The sequence below is a fragment of the Talpa occidentalis genome, unplaced genomic scaffold (assembly GCF_014898055.3).
Source record: "Talpa occidentalis isolate TD23 unplaced genomic scaffold, MPIMG_talOcc4v2.1 talOcc4.8, whole genome shotgun sequence".
In the NCBI taxonomy this organism is placed as follows: domain Eukaryota; kingdom Metazoa; phylum Chordata; class Mammalia; order Eulipotyphla; family Talpidae; genus Talpa; species Talpa occidentalis.
Genome location: NW_023605194.1, coordinates 22,211,645 through 22,228,386, shown reverse-complemented (window position 1 = coordinate 22,228,386; position 16,742 = coordinate 22,211,645). Strand labels below are relative to the sequence as shown.

At 43.3% G+C, this 16,742-nt stretch overlaps 1 protein-coding gene across 2 annotated transcripts in view; it reads right to left on the bottom strand.

The window, feature by feature from the left end:
- Positions 1 to 16,742, bottom strand: part of HPSE2 (heparanase 2 (inactive)) — a 448,287-nt gene that overhangs the window by 14,353 nt on the left and 417,192 nt on the right. For both annotated transcript variants that reach the window (XM_054690003.1, XM_054690004.1), the window contains 2 exons: positions 15,940 to 16,085; positions 8,164 to 8,310 (listed from right to left, as the gene is read on the bottom strand). In XM_054690003.1, the coding sequence (XP_054545978.1) occupies positions 8,164 to 8,310; positions 15,940 to 16,085 (293 nt within the window). The remainder of the gene's footprint in view (positions 1 to 8,163; positions 8,311 to 15,939; positions 16,086 to 16,742) is intronic.

The following is a 16,742-nucleotide window of genomic DNA, read 5'->3' as shown; positions in this document are numbered from 1 at the left end:
GGGCCTCCCTGATGGCACAAGGGGTTAAGCACTGCATTGTGAAGCAATCCCGGCCAGGGAGCAACTCACATGGCACAGCAGGCTTCTTCTGACTTACCCGCTGCTCCCCTCAGCACTGTACTGTGGTCGGTCTGCCTGTTCTGTTTCCCACTCTGTCTCTGGTGAATCCTCTCACCCTCCACATCTCTGGCCTGTACCCCAGCTCTTGTATGCATAAATAAATAAATCTTGAAAAAAAAACTCAATTGATGCACAAAAAATATTAAAAAAAAAAAGAATACTATTTTCATGATGAAGTTGACAACTTAAAAATATTACTGGGGCCTCCCTGGTGGCGCAGGTGTTAAAGACAGTGCTATAAAGCTATAGTCAGCCACTGCAGCATGAGTTCAATCTCCTGCCAGGTTGCTAACCAACATGGCACGGCAGACCTCTCCTGTCTAGCCAGCTGCTCCCCTCAGCAGTGTATTTCAGTCAGTCTGCCTGTTCTGTTCCCCACTCTGTCTCAGGTGAATCCTCTCACCCCCTGTACCTCTGGCCTACACCCCAGTATTTGTATGCATAAATAAATAAATCTTTAAAAAAATTAAAATATTACTGTTCTGTTTTGATGAGGTAAATTGTAGTAAGGACTGTTCACATCTCCTATTTCTTTCTCATCCCTCTACAGGTAAGCTATAAGAATACTGAGGAGTGAATCATTTGCAGTCAAGTTCTATACCTCAGTGGATTCCAAGGTGAACAAGTCAGGGAGCAGCCTGGGAACCAGGACATCTGAGGAGTGTGTTAGGTAGTACCTCCTACCTAAGGAGTTGAAGGAGCAGAGTGCTTAGTTTGGAGACCAGAATTCTAAGGGGAGGTATCAAAAATTGCTATAAAGAAGGTGAGGCGCACTGTTTAATTTTCCTACAGCAAGGGTAGAAATGGGAAGAAAACACCCTTTGGGCACATTTATATATAAGGAGGATCTTTCCTACAATTAGATATGTCAAATCCTAGAAAGAATCAACTCCTGAGGTGAACAGTCTCATCAAACAGAAGGCTGTCAGGGGTGCTATAGCAGAAACTTCTTGATCTCTAAGAATACTTTCAAATTCTTCCTCTGTAAAGTCATCTTTTAATAATGGCAGAACTTTAGAGTGGTTTATTTTAAGAAGAAACTAATTTAGTGATCCCAGACAAGTGAAGATAATGGAAACCTGCAGGGCATACATCTGGTCGACCAGAGTTCAAAAACTCCAGGCACCAACTAATATCAGCAATGTAGAACTGAAACACTTAGATGTCTTCAGTCCACTGAGATAAATGGAGTAATGGCCCTTTGGGTCCAGCAAACACATCTCAGGTCTTGTTTCTGAGGTTGTGAGTGAGATTTTTTAGTCTAGATTTTTTAAACTTCAGGTTTTTCCCCAAACTCCTTTCACCAGCCTCTGTTCATGTCCAAAATTAAATGTGGTACTTCCAATTATCATCAGAGAGTTGTGGTGGGTCTGGTGGTGGCCAGTTCAAACCTCAGAGCTTTTCATACTAGCCAAGCTCTGAATCTGGAAATGAAATATCATAATGTGGTCTGTTCCAACAGGGACATAAAGATATTTTTAAAGTTTTAACACCTGGAATTTAAGTATTTTCAGAATCATTCTGTTCAGTTAGCATCAAATAACACCTCTCTAAAGGCATGAAGTAAGATGCCAATTTTTTTTTTTTTGATACAGGATTTAATGAGGGTAAAAATCAAAGCAAAAGTTATATCCCAAGAGATGGGAGGAAAAGCAGTATGGAGAAAGAAAAAGAAAATTTCTTCACAGAAAAGTCAATAAGAGCCTTGGTTCATAGGAGCTTTGAGATTTTTTCAGTTAAAATCATGGCACATGCAGATATGAAATTTAAACATTTAATATGGAATGTATTAGTCCAAAGCAGAAATACTAAGCGGCTCTCCCACAGCCTGCTTCCTGTTAGTTGTTTGTTTTGAATAATAGAGATGAACTCTTTGAGGGCGGGGCCTCAGAATCCCCTCTTCCCCAAACACCCAGATTAAATAGCTCTTGAAGACCAGGGGATGATGTTACTCAGTTTTAGCAAGCTCAAAGGAAGTTCTGATCTGAAGCATTCACACTCAACATTTTATCCAGACTTTTCCTAATTTGTTTACTTGGAATTCCTGAGTTCTTATAGTTGTGGGACTATAATTAACTCACAATTTTAGCTGGGTTCACTGCCACTACAAGTTATACTGCTGACAAGGAACAAAGTTATGTGTGGCACCGAGGATCTCAACACAAGGTGAGGAATGGAGGAAGACATTACTTCAAGGTTGCTTGGGAAACTCCCCTGGCTAGCACCTTTTCCTCAGGAGTACACTTGAATGTGGATGGCTCTGTTAGGTGTAGGGAGCTGGTTGTGCCTGTGCATGGGGTAAAAATATAGTACCTGGAGATAGACTTTATAGACTCAAATTAAATCAATTTACACTGCTAGTATTTAATGCTAGCAGTATAGAAGAAACAAAAGGGAATTCCCCAATTTTGCTGAGAAAAAGTTATTTTAAAATTCTGTGAGTGAGGAAAAAAATCTTTGAAGCAGCTCAGAGAACTTTTAAGGAGGATCTGAAATTAGAATTTGTGAAGAACAGTTAATGGAACTGGGATGAGTTTTAAAGGAAAGAATGCTGCCAAATAACCTAATGTTCTCTAAATATATTCATTATATAAAGACACTAAAATGGAATGAACCCAGACAGTATCATGACAGAGTTCAGGTGCCCATACTTTATATTTATAATATATAATTATATTTTTGCATTACAATACTGTTGGGGTAGTACAATGTTGAAAATGCATTGAATTTGGGATCAGGAGAACATGGATCCTAGGTACTTTCTGGCTTAATGGTCAAATAAGTCACTGAAATTTCTAAGACTCAGTTTCTTAATTCTAAAATGGGAAGGAGGCAGGAGTTGTTCTACTTGTTTCATGGAGCTATTCAGATAGTTAAATGAGATAATGGCTATAAAACTCTTTATTATCTATGAAGTCCCAGCCACAAGTACAGTGGGCCCCAGTGTTCTTATAAAAGTAAGTGTTCAGGCAGGACTGAAATCGTGGGTATGTCTTCCCTAGAGGTCTTTTAATATAGAGCATCTTCTGGTCCAGATGGCTTACTCATAGACTGTTTGAGGGCAGTGGATGAACCACAACAACTCAAAATGTCATTCCACCCTTGAATTCTTAGCATCTGCTGACTCCCTCAGGTCAGGATAGAATAGCCAATGTGCTGAAAGTTGTTTCCTTCTTTTCTAATTTTTGGATTGTTTTCTTTTCAAATGGATTGAATAAGACACACCAGGAAGAACACTGGGATCTGACCAAACACCTGCTCTTGGTTTGACTTTTCCCTAAAAAAGCAAGTCCTCCTGTTTTCCTGATGTAAGTTGACTAGTTTAACCCAACTTCCAGGAGTTTCTTTGTTTGCTGAAAGCCATTGGGGATATTTACTCCTTGGGTAGAAGTGACTCCCCAGAGGACAATGCTTATTGATTTGTGATGACATGAGGCACTGGGAGGATTCTCTTCTTTGTACATGGTAGTGCTTCTCTCCCATGACTTCCCAAATGGAGCCCATTATTGTCTTGGGTATGAATGATCAGTCTTTCTCCCAGACAGGTGAAAATCTAGGGACAGGGATGGAACTGCAGCTGGAGATTTTCTAGAGAAAAACTAGCCTAACATGACAACTGCCCCTTCTCATAGTGTATTAATAGTTTCTTCATGTGGCCTTTTAGTAACCAGAAGAGGCTAAATGCTGGTGACAACAGGCTCCAAAAGTGAAGTGGGAGTGAGGGGAAGGGGAATAGAAGAGAATGACAGAATTACAGAGTTTGATGGGAAGCAGCACTCTTTGACCTCAACCCCCCAGGAGTGAGGAATCTCACTGACTGCTAGGATACCTCTGGAGAAAGCCTGTCCCCGACTTGGTCAGACCAGGTGAGCCTTTGGAAATAAGCTCATGCTGAGGTGAATTTTTTTTTTTTAAATTGCATTTTTCTGGTCTTTATTTGTCCTTTTAGAGTATTTTTTTTAATAAAGTATTTTTATTTATTTATTTATTTAAGATTTATTTATTTATTTTTACAAGAACTGGGGTACAGGCCAGAGGTGTGTGGGGGGGGGTGAGAGGATGCGCCAGAGACAGAGTGGGGAACAGAACAGGCAGACTGACGAAATACACTGCTGAGGGGAGCAGTGGGTGCGGCAGGGGAGGTCTGCTGCCCCATGTGGGACCCTTGCTGGCTGGTCAGGATCGAACCGGCGCTGCAGAGGCTGCGGAAAGCTTCGCAGTGCGGCACTCAACTGCCTGCGCCACCAGGGGAGGCCCTGTCCTTTTAGAGTATTATAGGTCAAATCCATTTATCACTTATCAGTTTCTTGATTATCTGAAGAACGTCCTCACAACGTACCTTATTTTTCTCCTCTGAACTAAATCTCCCCATTTCCTTCAGCTATTCCTTGAAGGCTACATATTTCAGACACAGAATATCCTTCTCTTATACACAATGTAGTTTTCTGAAAATTTCTCTTCCTCTATCCTGTGGCGTGTAGGGCACCCACCTTTAGTCTAGTTCCTAGAACGAGAAGGGTCTGTTTTATGAGAGGTTGAGACTTTGAGTGGCGAGTCTCATGGTCAGCTCATTCACTGAGATGAAACCTGGCACCTCATTGGGGAACCAGATGCTTAGACTATGCCTGACCAATGGCCCCAGTGGGGCTCCTGTGCTTCATCTCACATACCTGAGCCCCGAGTTCACAGGGAGATAACTTCAGAGATTACAAATATTTCCAGCCCTGATGACAATTCTACAAGAATTAACCAATCAAGAAAGGTTGTGCCTTCTCCCTACTCCTGAAACCCCTGGCTGAAAAGTCCATTGGTGGCTTGCTCTATAATTTCTTCCCTTTTCTTCCAGACGGTTCCCAGAGCTTTCCGTCCTTTTTTGAGTTAATATGGCTCTGGGCTGCACAGAACACAGAATCTGGCCCCTGAGGCTTATAAAAGAGAGAAAGAGACACCAAAGGCTGAAATCACTTCCTAGCCTTTTCCTTTCATCCTCTCCTGCAGAGTCTGCTGCAACAAAAACACACTCTTCCTGTGGGACCTCCACCCCAGAACCTCTGAGGGAGGGCTCTTGCTCTGAGCATTACTAAGCTGAGTGCTAGATGTGGCACTGAGCCTGTATGTGCCAGTCCTGGCCCAGCAGCTTACAGCCAGGATGGCACAACACAAGTCAGAGCCACTGAGTTCTAGAACGGGGGTGGGAGGGTAGGGGGTGTGTGTGTGACATAAGCAGTAGTTTACAGGAGAGAAACAGGCTCACAGGAGTGAATGAAGAGCCCATATATGTAAACTCACATGTGCATGTCTGCACTTATCCTTATATTAGTCTGTGTATGCAGGGGTATATGAAATTGACACTTGTGGAAGGTTTCATTTCATTAATCTGTTCTAATTTGATTCTCACAATAGCCTCATCTAAGCTGGGGTTGATCATACAGATAAATAGTAGTAACTGGATTCAGATAGAGATCTTCTGATTCTGTTCCCTCAATTGCATGGCATCATTGTTTGATCACAGTGGGTGCTGCCAAATTCATCTTTATGACCCCTGTGGACTAAAATTCTCTTTTTCCCTTTCTGACATTCTCAACAAGCCACTGCACAGCTCCTTAGGAATATGGTTAAAAGGTGAGGTGCAAGACAGCATAATTAGAACAGAAAGCATACATGTAGCCAGAGAATGTTGCTTCAGTCACTCTTACAGACAGGCAGGACAGGGCCAAGGTGTGGCAGGTTCAAACATCAGGAGAGTAATCCTGGAGCCAGGGATTGGGGGGGTGGTAAATGTGGTTGGAGGCCTGAGTTCTTGAATGGTGGGGAATCAAGTTCTAGAAGGTGCCAACCTCTGCCTATCCTCTTCTTGAGTTTCATGGTTTTGTGCTTATCAATTCTTTTATCCTTTTCTCATAATTTTAATAAGTATCTTGTTAGCAGGTTATCTTAAAAAACTGAGATTTCCACTTTTGAAGAACATTTTTAGTGAGGAAAGTTGTTTCCTCTCCCTCCCAACAAGCTAGAGCTCTGAGCTGAGGGAAAGGAAAGCCACGGGCACTTACTGAGCATTTACTGTGTCAGGAACGTTACACAGACTACCTCACTTGCTCCTTTTCCCAGGAGAAGCTGTGTAGATGAGGAAGGAGGGTCACAGAGTTGAGAATTTGCCTAAGGCCACATGGCAGCTCGTGGGAAAGCAGGGACTGGTCCCTTGGCCTGTTAAGCTAAGGCACTGGCCAGTTTCCTTTGCATCGTGCTCCTGGCCTGCCTGACACTGGGGAGGCTCCGTTCCTGATCTCTGACTCCAGGCCACCCTGGACTGTCACAGTCGCTGCCGAGGAGTCAGCCCCTCTGCCGGGAATGGCTTTGCAGGTCACAACTGAGTGGCAGTGGAGACCTACTTGTGCTCATGCACTCGGAAAGTAAGACCCAATATGAGGATTGGAGAACTGGAAAGAACCTTACCAAATACACAGCAGCCCCTGAATTTTGCAGATGAAAAAATTGAGGCCAAGGATTATGACTAAAGTATTTGCTCTGGTCATACAATTATTTAGTGAAGCTGGGGCCAGAACTGGGTCTCCTGCCTCGGTGAAGACCAGGGATTCAGCACACTAGTTGTGAACTTCTGGGCAATAGAGAGAGGAGATAAAATACCCAAGATGGCTCTGCTGATCGATGCATATGATGGAGAGGCAAGAAAATAGATGCAATCTATATGGGGCTTGAAAAAAAGAGCCAGTATGGAAGCCAAGACTGAAAATACAGATCTAGGGTGGGCTAAAGAGTCTCAGTAAGTGACTTCCCAGATTGTGTTTTGTTCCCATTGCACATACAGTTGGAAGCCAAATGCAAGCCACCAAGGTTGCAGTGAAACAGCAAACAATTACAGCACAAATAGTTGTGGGCAGCTGTGGGAGTGCAAGCCACCTGCTCCAAGTTTACAGCTTTGTTAAACTTGGTAAACATTTAAAATGGGATGGGAATACTCCCAGTCGTCTGCGCAGCATCCCATGCCCTTCCAGGAGGCCTTGCTCGGGGAGCTGGGGTGGCCTTGCTCTTGACCAGCCCTTCACCATGACCTAGAGCTGCTTTCTACTGGTGGAGGTCAAGGTTGTTCATCGTGCCGTAGAGACTGAGGGAGGTAGGGAGTGCCATGGTTGTATATTTATAACTTGAACGGACCACAGAACTCCCAGAATATAATTTTTCTCCCAATATGCAGTTAAGGAAACAAGTTCAGAGATGTTATATGCCCAAAGTTATAAATTTAGGGGTTGATCTCTGAACTTTGACCCTTTGTCTGGTGCTCCTTTATTAAGCCCCATGAGTGTTGTAGATGATGACAGAGTCAACATTACAGAAAGCTATAGCTGGAAGGGACACGGTTCTCAGCTACCATGACAAGGCCGCACAATTGGCATAAGCAGGCAGGGGCCAAGGATGCTAAATAGCTTAAAGTGTGATAATCCGGGCCTCCCCGGTGGCGCAGCGGTTGAGCGCTGGGTTGCGAAGCTGCCCGTGGCCTCTGTGGGGACGGTTCGATCCCCGGCTGCTCCCCGGCCACTGGAGGAGGGTCCCGCATGGTGCGCAGACCTCTCCTGCCGCCCGCTGCTCCCCTCAGCAGTGTACTTCGGTCCTTCTGCCTGCTCTGCTCCCCGCTCTGGCTCTGGTGAATTCTCTCAACCTCCCACGCTTCTGACTGTACCCAGTGCTTGTATAAACAAAACAAAGAAACAAACAAACAAATAAATAAAACATGCCTCTATTAAAAAAAAAAAAGTGCGATAATCCACATAATGAAGAATTGTCTTGACCACATACCAAGAGTGCCCTTAAGAGAGATAAATTTGTCCGCTGTTTATAGTTGAAGTTTCTAAGCCTAGAGACAGGGAGGAGCTTGACCAGGGAGTCCCAGGCCCCTGATCCCATCCCACTGGGCCCCTAAGTAAATTGTGGCAACCTTGGTGCCTTCAGCAAAGAGGAGACTTGGGCTCCCTCCCAGTCCAGTGTCGGCTGCAATTGCTCTGAAGCTATTTCCAGGCCAGCACTTACTTGGACTTCAGACCTTCCTGTCCATAGGGCTGCAGCAGATACTGGTGCACGAGTTTGTCCCTAAGAGTCCCGGCCAGTTTGATTTTCTTTCTTGATCGGTGCAGGTTGATGATAAAAAGTGTAATAGACCCACGGACATAATTGTGGCTGAGATCCAGAGAGAGAGAGAAGGGAAAGATGGAAACAAAGTGGTCAGTGAGATGCTTCTGAATAATTTATTGACCGCATGCAAACAGGACCAGCCCAGGGAAGGATTATTTTATGATTCTTGGTCACCCTAGACCTTCAAAGACAGGAAGACCTTGTTACTGTGGTTTTCTGCAGAGAAGACACCTGCTTCCCACCACACTCATTTTGTTTCCATTTAAATGTATTGCAGTGATTTTAGAAATCATCTTTTTTCTGGGTATGGAAGTAAAACATGTTAATTGCAAAAAAGGAAGGAAAAATAGAAACATAAGGAAGAAAGATAGAATTCCCATGATCCTAGCATCTTGAGATAGGATAATATTTTGCTGAATATTCTTCCAGTATTTTTTTGTTTATTAATTTGATAAATATTTATTGAGTGACATACATAAATATTACTTAGTTTTTACATAATTGGGATCATATTGTCCACAGTTTTTTCAGTTCGTGCACATCTTAAGCATGTTCTTGCACTATTATATATTCTTCTACTTGAAGAAGAATGCTAATTTCTTCAATAAAAGGAATGTAACCTATTTTATTTAACTAACTTCCTCCTTTTGGGGACTTAAGCTATTTTCAAATTTTCACCATTAATGAATTATGTGATGAAGGACTTCATTATACATTTTTTTTTTTGCACATCAAGGTTATTTCTGATAAAGTCCTAGAAGTTGGAGATGTTAGGTTAAGAGGAATGTGTCATATGATTCCTCACCACATCTTTGGGTTCATTTCCAGAGGAGCCCCTTCTGTGGGGGAGGAGGGGAGGGATTTTGCATCTCTGCTCGGTTGAGCCCTGTCACTGAAATGTTAGAACCTCTGGGTAGAAGCTTTAAGAGGCAGCCCCCGTTTGCCTCGTCTCTTTTCCCTAGGCCAGAAGATCAGCCAGCGATGTTCTTGGAGATGCAGCGCTACTGACCGTGTCCTGGAACTAAGATGATGTGGATAAGAGCATCCGCTGAGTCATGACTGAAGTGTTTGGAGGAGAAATACATTTTTTGATCACTGAGTAATATTCCATTGCGTATAACCACATCTTCTTGATCCAGTCATCTATTTTTGGGCATTTGGGTTATTTCCATAGCTTAGCTATTGTAAATAGTGCTGCTATAAACATAGGGGTGCATGTACACAATGGAATATTACTCAGCAATCAAAAAGATAAACTCATGCAATTTGCAGCAACATGGATGGAGCTGGAAGGGATCATGCTCAGCGAAATAAGCCAGAAAGAAAAAGAAAAATACCAGATGGCCTCACTCATAGCAGGAATTTAGACAACCTAAATAAGGGGCCAGGAAAAAGACTAATTATAATAAAGTAAAAATCAAAATTAACAAGCAACTATAAACCAGAGACACACTGTGGGGTGGGGGGGGGTGGCGCAGGGAGGGGAGGAGGGATTAGGGTCAAAATAAGGGGGGTGGAAATTGTATGGGGAATATAACCAAGATGAAGATGCATACATTGTACAAAAATGAAAAATGATGTAAAAAATATATAAAATAAAAAAAATTTAAAAATTAAAAAAAATGTTCATACTGAGCCACAGCTTTTTTTCTCATTTGCTTGTTTGCCATTTCATTTCTTTGGTAAACTGTTCATACTTTTGCTCATTTTTCTGTTGATTTATAAAAACTATGTATTAAAGATAGCAATCCTTTGTCTGCTGTGCATTGCAAAATTTCCCCATTTTCTTTGACCAATTCAGTTTATTTACATTGTATTCTGATGTGTTAAGGTGGAAAACTTTCAAGTAGTCAAATTTATTCATCTTTTTGATTTCTGTTTTTGCTGTTGGACCTATCCCTATTATAAAACTACTCACCGTTTCAGAATCCTTTTAAACCAGCACAGGAGCTTTAGGGACCTGGGAGACCTGGATGCCCACATGCAAAGTCCTTCAGCAGGTATCAACAAGCCGTAATGACTTCCTTCTCTCTCACTGGGAAAAAGACTTTGTTTCTAAGGGGTCCCTTAGGGCCCCATCTGGATGGGTTAATGAGAGGAAACAGAAAAAATGACCAGGTCCTGCCTTCAAAGGAGGAGTTCAGAGAAACCCTTAAGCCAACCTTGCCCGGAGGAGAACACATTCCTGCTGAAACAACATCCCTCAGTCTCTGGGTTCCTCATCTTTGTATCTGAAGGTGCTAATTAAGAGTGGAGTGGCCACAGTCAGGTCAATGCGATACCATGGGTTTTGTTTTCTGTTTTTAACTAATACAGTTTTGGATGCTCATGCCTTGGAGATTTTTTATTCAATCCATTAAGGAACAGGGCCTGGAAGTCTGTAATTTTTTTAAAAAAACTTTCTAGGTTATTTGGCACATGAATGAGTTTGGGAACGGTTTGCCAAAGGCAATCCATTAAAGTTATAAGAATTCCCAAAGAATATCCCTTTGGTTGTGTCTGATCATTTTTCTTGCACCTGTAAGAAGGCACATTGTGGTCAAGGCTTTTTTGGGTGCCTGCATTTATATTTTGTTAAATTATTAAATGACACTTCTATCAGCTCCCTTCTCCTCTGGCCCTTCTTTTCAATTTCCCGAAACACATGACCTAGGTTTTGGAGCCTGATGAGTTAGGTCAGGAGAGAATGCCAATTGATTTGAGCAGACTTGTGGCACCAGATATTTGAAGAAAGATGCTGCTAGCTTGTGCCAGCATTTACCATCAGTAAAGAATACCCATTGTCTCCTCTTGGTGGGCTTTATGCTTCCCGTGTGCAAAGTTGAGGAAGACACCTCAACTGTATATACATACCCTGACCTCAGAGCATGAGGAAAATTAGGCATAGATGGGTACCAATTTTGCTAGATTGAGGTAAACACCTTTGCTAACGACTTTCAAACAACCTTCTCAAGGGCCAGCCATGGAGGAGGCGAGAGCTGAGGGCTTGCATTTATGAGTTTCTCCTCTGCAGAGCTGGGGCAGAATGAGCCCCTGGAGACTGCAGAGGAGAAGGGTGGGATGTGGGGAAGTGGTGGGTGGGAGGGAGGCCTGAAATCACAGCACTGCTGTGGGGAAGGCTGTCTTTTCAAGCTGCTTGGCAATGGCTTGAATTCCACTTACATAGTTCCCCTGGGGGAGACAAACCAGCACTGATAGTCAGTGTGGAGAGGAAAGCGCAAAGGCTCTCATAGAACTCCTGGGGCCTCTGCAGGTCAGAGCTAGCATTGAAGGGTGTCCCTGCCATCTTTTCTCCTGCTTGGCTGATGGGCAAGGTCATTAAGGAGAGGCCTTTTGGCTTCAAAGACACATTCTTGGCTGGGGAGCACAGTGCCAACCTGAAAGTACTATGTTGAGAATCCAGATTTCTAAAGAATGTGTATTCTCTGCCCACAGAAAAACAATTTTAAAGGCATATCTGTTCCTCAAGAAGGTGGATTCTGGAGGTGTGGGCTGCAGGCAGTGGCTGACCTCTGATGTCATCAGATTCAGGTGAATGCCCCTTTGTGTCCGGTAGAACATCTGTCTTGCTGCAGGTCTCACTAATGGTGAGACTCTTTCACCAGCAGGGACACCACGGATCTTGTGTTTATCTTTCGGCTGCTCTTGCTATCTTCTATAATTGTGTTGCCACAGGAGGAAGAGGAAGTAAGTCAGGGAAGGGAGGCTGGACTTGGAATAGCTTGGATATAAGGGTTGGGGGTGTGTGTCACAGAGGGATCTACAGCTTGTCTTCCAGATAAAAAACAGTCTTGTTCTAGAAATGTCTCCAGTGAAGGGGAGAGACTAGGCAAGGGAATGGAGGTCAATGGGATGCACAGTTGTTCTCAGTGAAAGTCATTGTGCTCGAAAACTGGGTTGGTCCATTGTCTTCAAATCTAATTCAAAGTTTTTGGGTTCGGTAAGAGTCAGGCTCTGTTTGGCCAAACATTTCTTCCCCTAATTTCAAAGCCCCTGTGTATTTTAAGGGAAATTTAATCCACATGTTTCTGATTCATTTACACTTAACTCATCAAAATATTGTTTTGTAAGAGTCATTTGATGTCCAAGAAGCCTCGGGAACCTTTTTTATGAGTCTTTAAAAAAATTCTTCTGAAAAACAGGAAGCTATGTTTTGCCAATAATAAACGAACCTGAACCCCAAAAGGCTCAACTTTGCTTCAATATCCACCAGGTTCCAATTGGTTCTGAACTTGGCTAAGGACCTCAGCTCTTCCCCAGGAACATACATTGTCTTAGCAGAATGTTTATGAATAGGTTTCTGAGTCAAAACTTGTTTATTCTCCAAACAAGAAGACCCAGGGGGTGAACCACCCTACTGCCGTGTTCTCACTGTTGCCTCTAGAACAGAGAACAGAAAGCACCTGTTGGTGTGGTATGAGTCTCCCTCCTCCTAGGTCATAAAAGACAGTGCTCTGCCAGTCAGAGAGGACCTGCAACACCAGAGGCTGCTGTGCGAGGCCAGAGGTCTTCAAGTGGAGTTGCATGGCCTTCAGGGAGATGGTAAATGAATTTTTGTGTTCTATAGGATGCTGGGCCAAAAGAGCGTGAAGGTTTATTTCCAACTATAAATAAAATTCTTTGTATTATGAATGTTATAATTTGCATATAGGGATGAAACTCCAGAACCTTCAGAATTCATTGATCATATAAATGAAAATATCTGACAAGAGATTTGGTATGAAGCAAGAGGTCAAGCCATGCTAGACTATAGGAGTTTTCTTAACTGACACTTTGAGTTGTTGTTCTACTAGTCAGTTCATACTTGCTCACCTAATCCCTGTTTTGTTGAAGGGTCTATATTTTCCGAGGAATTATCAAGACTAAATAGCTTGAAGCCATCAATGCCTACTCTGGGACATTTTTGTAAACTTGGCCAAGTTGGCCTCAAATACATGCTGCTAATCGGGAGTACTTCCTCATGACCGCTGTGGAAGATGAGGTGGCACCGGCAGGGCACGTGGACTTTGGGAAGAAGGAACAGACACCTCCATTCTTGTGCCTACCTGTCTGAGCCACCTGGCATGGAGGAGACCCACAACTGCAGCCAGCTCAGTGCTTCCAATTGGGCTTTCTTTTAGGGTCTAATAGGAATGGGGACTTTACTCCAATTGTTATCATTAAGGTCCTGTGTGGAATGGATAAGTAAAGTCTTGTCTTTTTTTGTGGGACAAAGGAGGGATGATACTGAGGAGCATAGCAGCATGGTTTCCTCGGAGAGTTTCTGGCATGACTTCCCACAGAAAGTAGAGAAGGCTGGTGATGTAGACAGAACCTTGAAACAGAATTTTTTTTTACCCTTCCCTAATTTATTTTTATTACTTTTTATTTTTAAACAATATTTTCTTCCCCCACCCCCTCAGATTGAGTCCCCATATAATTCCTTAACCAGTGCACCCGTGCACCATCACCACAGTCCCCTGTGCTCCTCCCTCCCTCCCTCTGATCCCTCTCCTGCCTCCTCCCCTGTAGTACAGCTCTGATGTATAATTGTCTGTTTTTCTTTGTTGTGTTTTGTACTGTTATCATTATTTTTTTTTACGTGATGTCTTATTTGGTTCCCCTATATTCCTGCTATTAGTGAAACCATCTGATATTTTTCTTTTTCCTTCTGGCTTATTTCACTGAGCATAATTCCTTCTAGCTCCATACATGTTGCTGCAAATGGCATGGGTTTATCTTTTTTGATTGCTGAATAATATTCATTATGTATATGTACCACATCTTCTTGATTCAGTCATTTACTTTTGGGCATTTGGGTTGTGAAACAGATGATTTTAGTGACTTGTTCTAGGTCTGATGCTAGTGACTGGAGGGTAGAATTCTTCACCACTTCACCACATCACGCCCTTCTCATTGATGAGATGATGTCAAAGGGGAGAAGAGGTAGAACTATAAATCAGCAGTGATATCTTGGTTTTCTATTTCTGTGGTCACTCATTCATTCATCAAACCTTCGTGCCAGTCACTATGTTGGACACCAGGAATATAAGAACTGAATGAGACACTGGCCCTGAGTTCATTGAACACTCAGAATATTGGTGTTAACTTCCCACCACAACATGAAAGAATGTCAGGATGAACCTTGGGATGAGACCCTGTGAGGAGCCCCCATTAGGACGCTCACGTGCTATTAAACCCCTGGATACGCCATTTTTCTCCCTGGGTCCTCAGACTGAAAAGACCACAAACTGAAGTGCTTCCTGAAAGAGACAAAAGGTGCCAAGAGCAATTTTTCTCTCTTGAAGCTGGGGGTCCACCTTTTAGGTGGTTACCTCAGGGCTGGGGCAGACAGGGAATACAATGTTTCCTTGTATGGTGATCAGATAACTGCAGTCAAGGCCATAAAGCAGTCACTCTCTGTCAGGTATTGGACTGAGCTTCCTGTTGAGCAAAGGGGACGTTGAAAGCCTCTGGCCTCTGCCCAAACCAGCCTCCTCTCATCCACAATAGGTACTTGTATCTACAGACAAGTCCACTGGCCGCTGGCCCCCTATGTTCAGAGTGATTCTTTGAAAAATCTTATCATGATAAATTAATTGGCTTGGCTCCTCTCTCATCGAGGAAGGGGAAGGAGGGTCTGCTGTAACCTGATTACCCGAGCTCTTTGTGCCATCCACTCCCAGCGATCAGCCCCCCGATAGGCCTCCAGAATGAAGGTCTGGCTGAAGGCCCTTCTCCTCCACCCCCAGCACCAGGACTTCTCTGCTGGGCTCACCACTCTGTGCCTTACACAGGAAGTGAGGTAGGAAGCCATATTTGGTCAGACAGGATTTGCTTTAGGCTCAGTTTTAAGTTTTTCCTGTATAAGCCTCATGTGTTAAAATATCTGCCAAACACTATTTACTGCTTGATAACTATTATTCCTGTTGATTTTAAAGACAGCACTAATGACAAGCAGTACTTCTGACCAAAAAGCCTTACCACAGTGGGTTGTAGGTCTGAGTCCTTAAAAAGTCCAGGTTTTATTTAACTTCTTAACCCTTCAAGTAGATGAGAAGATTTTTTTTTTGTGGGACCCTCGCCAGCGGCCGGGGAACCAACTGGCTCTGCAGAGGCTGCGGGCAGCCTCACAGCCCAGCGCTCAACTGCTTTGCCACCAGGGGAGGCCCTAGATGAGAAGATTTTTGAAATCCTGTAAGTGGCTCTAGAGCTGGCATCTCTCCCTTGGGCCACTCAGTTCATCCTAGATGCCCTGGATTTCTAGTGGTGTCACTCTCCAGTAAGACCTAGAAACTTTTCTTATTTACTCAAGCTCTGCTGGTGGATTATAGAGGGAGGTTTTGTATTTCTTGCCTTGGTCCAGGCGTAGGTGCCCATGAAAGTCTCCTGGGCATCACATTAACTGGCACGGAGAAAATGCACAATAAAAATTTGAAGAAATAACTGAACAAATGGCACATATTTTTATGAACCTTCTGTGAATAAATCCTCTAAGTAAGTGTGACAAAGGAGGTTTATTTACTTGGAGTAAAAGCTGTTTGTCAGAGATCATTTGAAACTTGAAGAGAGCATTACAGTGATCCCAGAGGCTGTTTCATTACATCTTGAAGGGATCCCAAATGGCATGGGAGGCCAAGAGCGGTCAGAGCCCGACGCCCGCAGGCGCTCTCCAGGCCATGCATACAGACTTACTTGTGATGGCTGGTGCAGTGCGCATAAATCCTCAGCTTGTCCCGGATCACTCGGCCTGGCCGTGGCTTCCTCTGGAGCCCAGCCACATGCACGGCCAAGACTTTGGGGCCGATGAGGCGCTTGTAAAGGAGCGAGAGCCAGTAGTCCTGGGGAGAAAACAGAAGTGAAGGGTCAGGGAGAGAAGCACCATCAGGTGTTGTGAGTGAACATGGCAAACACAGCCCAGAAACTTCTTACCAGCATGGTGAGTCTCCACCTGCAAGACCCTAACTCCATAAGTGTGGTCCTCCACGGTGGGCTTGCCTTGATTCACATCAATTGCTTAAAAATGTCTGGTGAATTGCATGAATCAGAGCAAAGTCTCATAGCCCTCATCCACACCTTGGCCAACACCTCTATATGAAGATTTAATTTTTGCCAATCTAATGGGCATAAACTAGCACTTTCCAGGTGTTAAGAAGTATTTTCTCATGTCTGTCTCGTTCATAAAAAATTTTATATTTTATTTTAAAACATTTTTTTCTTTCATAATGAAGTCTTTAAGCAGTTTAGACTTGATCTGCAGGAATGGTGTGAGGTGGTTAATGTCATATGGATAATTGATTGTACTGGCATCATTTAGTAAACAGTTTCTCCTTTCTCTAGTGATCTCTGTATCATACAGCCAATCAGTCATACACATTTCAGAGACAAATTATTAAGTGTGTTAACAAATCTGCTGGGATTTCAGAATTTCATTGAATTCATAGCTCAAATGAGGAGAATTTCCTTATTTTTTCCTTTTTTGGTATTGAGTCTTCTTA